General features: G+C 59.6%; 1 protein-coding gene across 1 annotated transcript in view; it reads right to left on the bottom strand.

The window, feature by feature from the left end:
* Positions 1-1,518, bottom strand: part of ZIC3 (Zic family member 3) — a 126,046-nt gene that overhangs the window by 853 nt on the left and 123,675 nt on the right. Inside the window, 3 exon segments of the mRNA XM_009997249.1 lie at positions 159-322; positions 940-1,303; positions 1,305-1,508. Coding sequence (XP_009995551.1) covers positions 159-322; positions 940-1,303; positions 1,305-1,508 — 732 coding nt within the window.

Raw genomic sequence — 1,518 nt, 5'->3', positions numbered from 1 at the left:
ACAGCGGGGACCGGCGGGGCCACGCAGTGAGCACGGAGCGCTGTGGCAGGCACCGCTCAGCTCTGCCCTGCTCCCCAGAAACAAGCCCTGAGCACACCAGCCGCTAAGCATCCCTCCCTGCTCAGGGAGGCGAGGGCTGGGGCGCAGGGGTGGATTACCTTCATGTGTTTCCTAAGTGAGCTGGGGTGGGTGTAGGATTTGTCGCACACCTTGCAGATGTAGGGCTTGTCCGAGGTGTGGACATGCATATGTTTCTTCCTGTCACTGCTGTTGGCGAAGCGCCTGTCGCAGCCCTCAAACTCGCACTTGAAGGGCTTCTCACCTGTGAAATTCAGAGAGGGTGAAGGAGGGCCGATCCCCTCTCCATCCCCGCCTGCCTCCTCCCAGCACAGCCTCTGCCCCGCTTGCCCCGCCTTGGGGATACACAAGCACCCCCAAAAATTAAGGAGGGGAAGATGTACACAAGGGTTCGTTACGTGCTGGATAAATTTGGGTCAGCCTTTGTTACATCTAATTCACCTACTGCCAGGCCCGCGCTGGGCTCCGGCAGGGACGGCGTCTGGGTGAGCGCAGCGAGGGAGAAGCCCCGAGATAAATTCAGCAGCTCGGACAGTTTTACAAGACGTACTCAAAGATACATGCCAAAATACGTTTGCTTCCTGCCTTTCTCCTCCTCTTCCCTCCACCCGGGAGAAGGCTGAAGGGAAGACGGGGCTGCAAATAAAAATACTTTTGACAAAAAGTATCGCCGATTTAATTAGGAGCGACGCCAATCGGGCCTAAAAATAAAATAAAAAGGAGCGGAAGCCGCCGAAAAATGAGATTCCATGAGCATTTCTGTGGCTCCCTCCGCAGAGTCGCGCAGGGGGCCGAGAGCCGCGGCAGCGCCGCGCACCCGCCCGCGCAGCCCCGCGGGAGACGAGCGGCCCCGGGCCTTACCTGTGTGCGTCCTCTTGTGAATCTTGAGGTTCTCGGAGCGTGCAAAGATCTTGCCGCAGCCCGGGAAGGGGCAGGGGAAAGGCTTCTCCCCCGTGTGCACCCGAATGTGGTTCACCAGTTTGTATTTCGCCTTGAAGGACTTGCCTTCCCGCGGGCACTCGTCCCAATAGCAGATGTGGTTGTTCTGCTCCGGCCCCCCGACGTGCTCCATGGTGACATGGGTCACCAGTTCGTGCATGGTGCTGAAAGTCCTGTCGCAGCTTTTCTTGGGCCGGCTGAGCTGGCTCTCGTCGAGCCACTTGCAGGACAATTCTTGCTTGATGGGCTGGCGCATATACCGAAAGAAAGCCCCCGGGCCGTGGTGGTGATGGTGGGTGGTTGTCTGCCACGTTCATGCCCATATTCATGTTCATGTGGTTGTAGTTGTGGAACTGGGCGCCAGCGTAAGGGTCCGTGCGGGGGCTGGAGACGGCCCGGTAGGGATCCGGTCGCCCGAAAAGGTCCCCGCGCAGCCCCAGGTGCATCTGCCCGTTGTCCACGTGCCCGTTCGGGGACGTGTGGCTCGGGCTCTGCTCGTGG

The sequence above is a fragment of the Chaetura pelagica genome, unplaced genomic scaffold (assembly GCF_000747805.2).
Source record: "Chaetura pelagica isolate M959 unplaced genomic scaffold, ChaPel_1.0 scaffold344, whole genome shotgun sequence".
NCBI classification, from domain to species: Eukaryota; Metazoa; Chordata; class Aves; order Apodiformes; family Apodidae; genus Chaetura; species Chaetura pelagica.
This window is presented reverse-complemented; position numbering and strand designations above follow the sequence as displayed.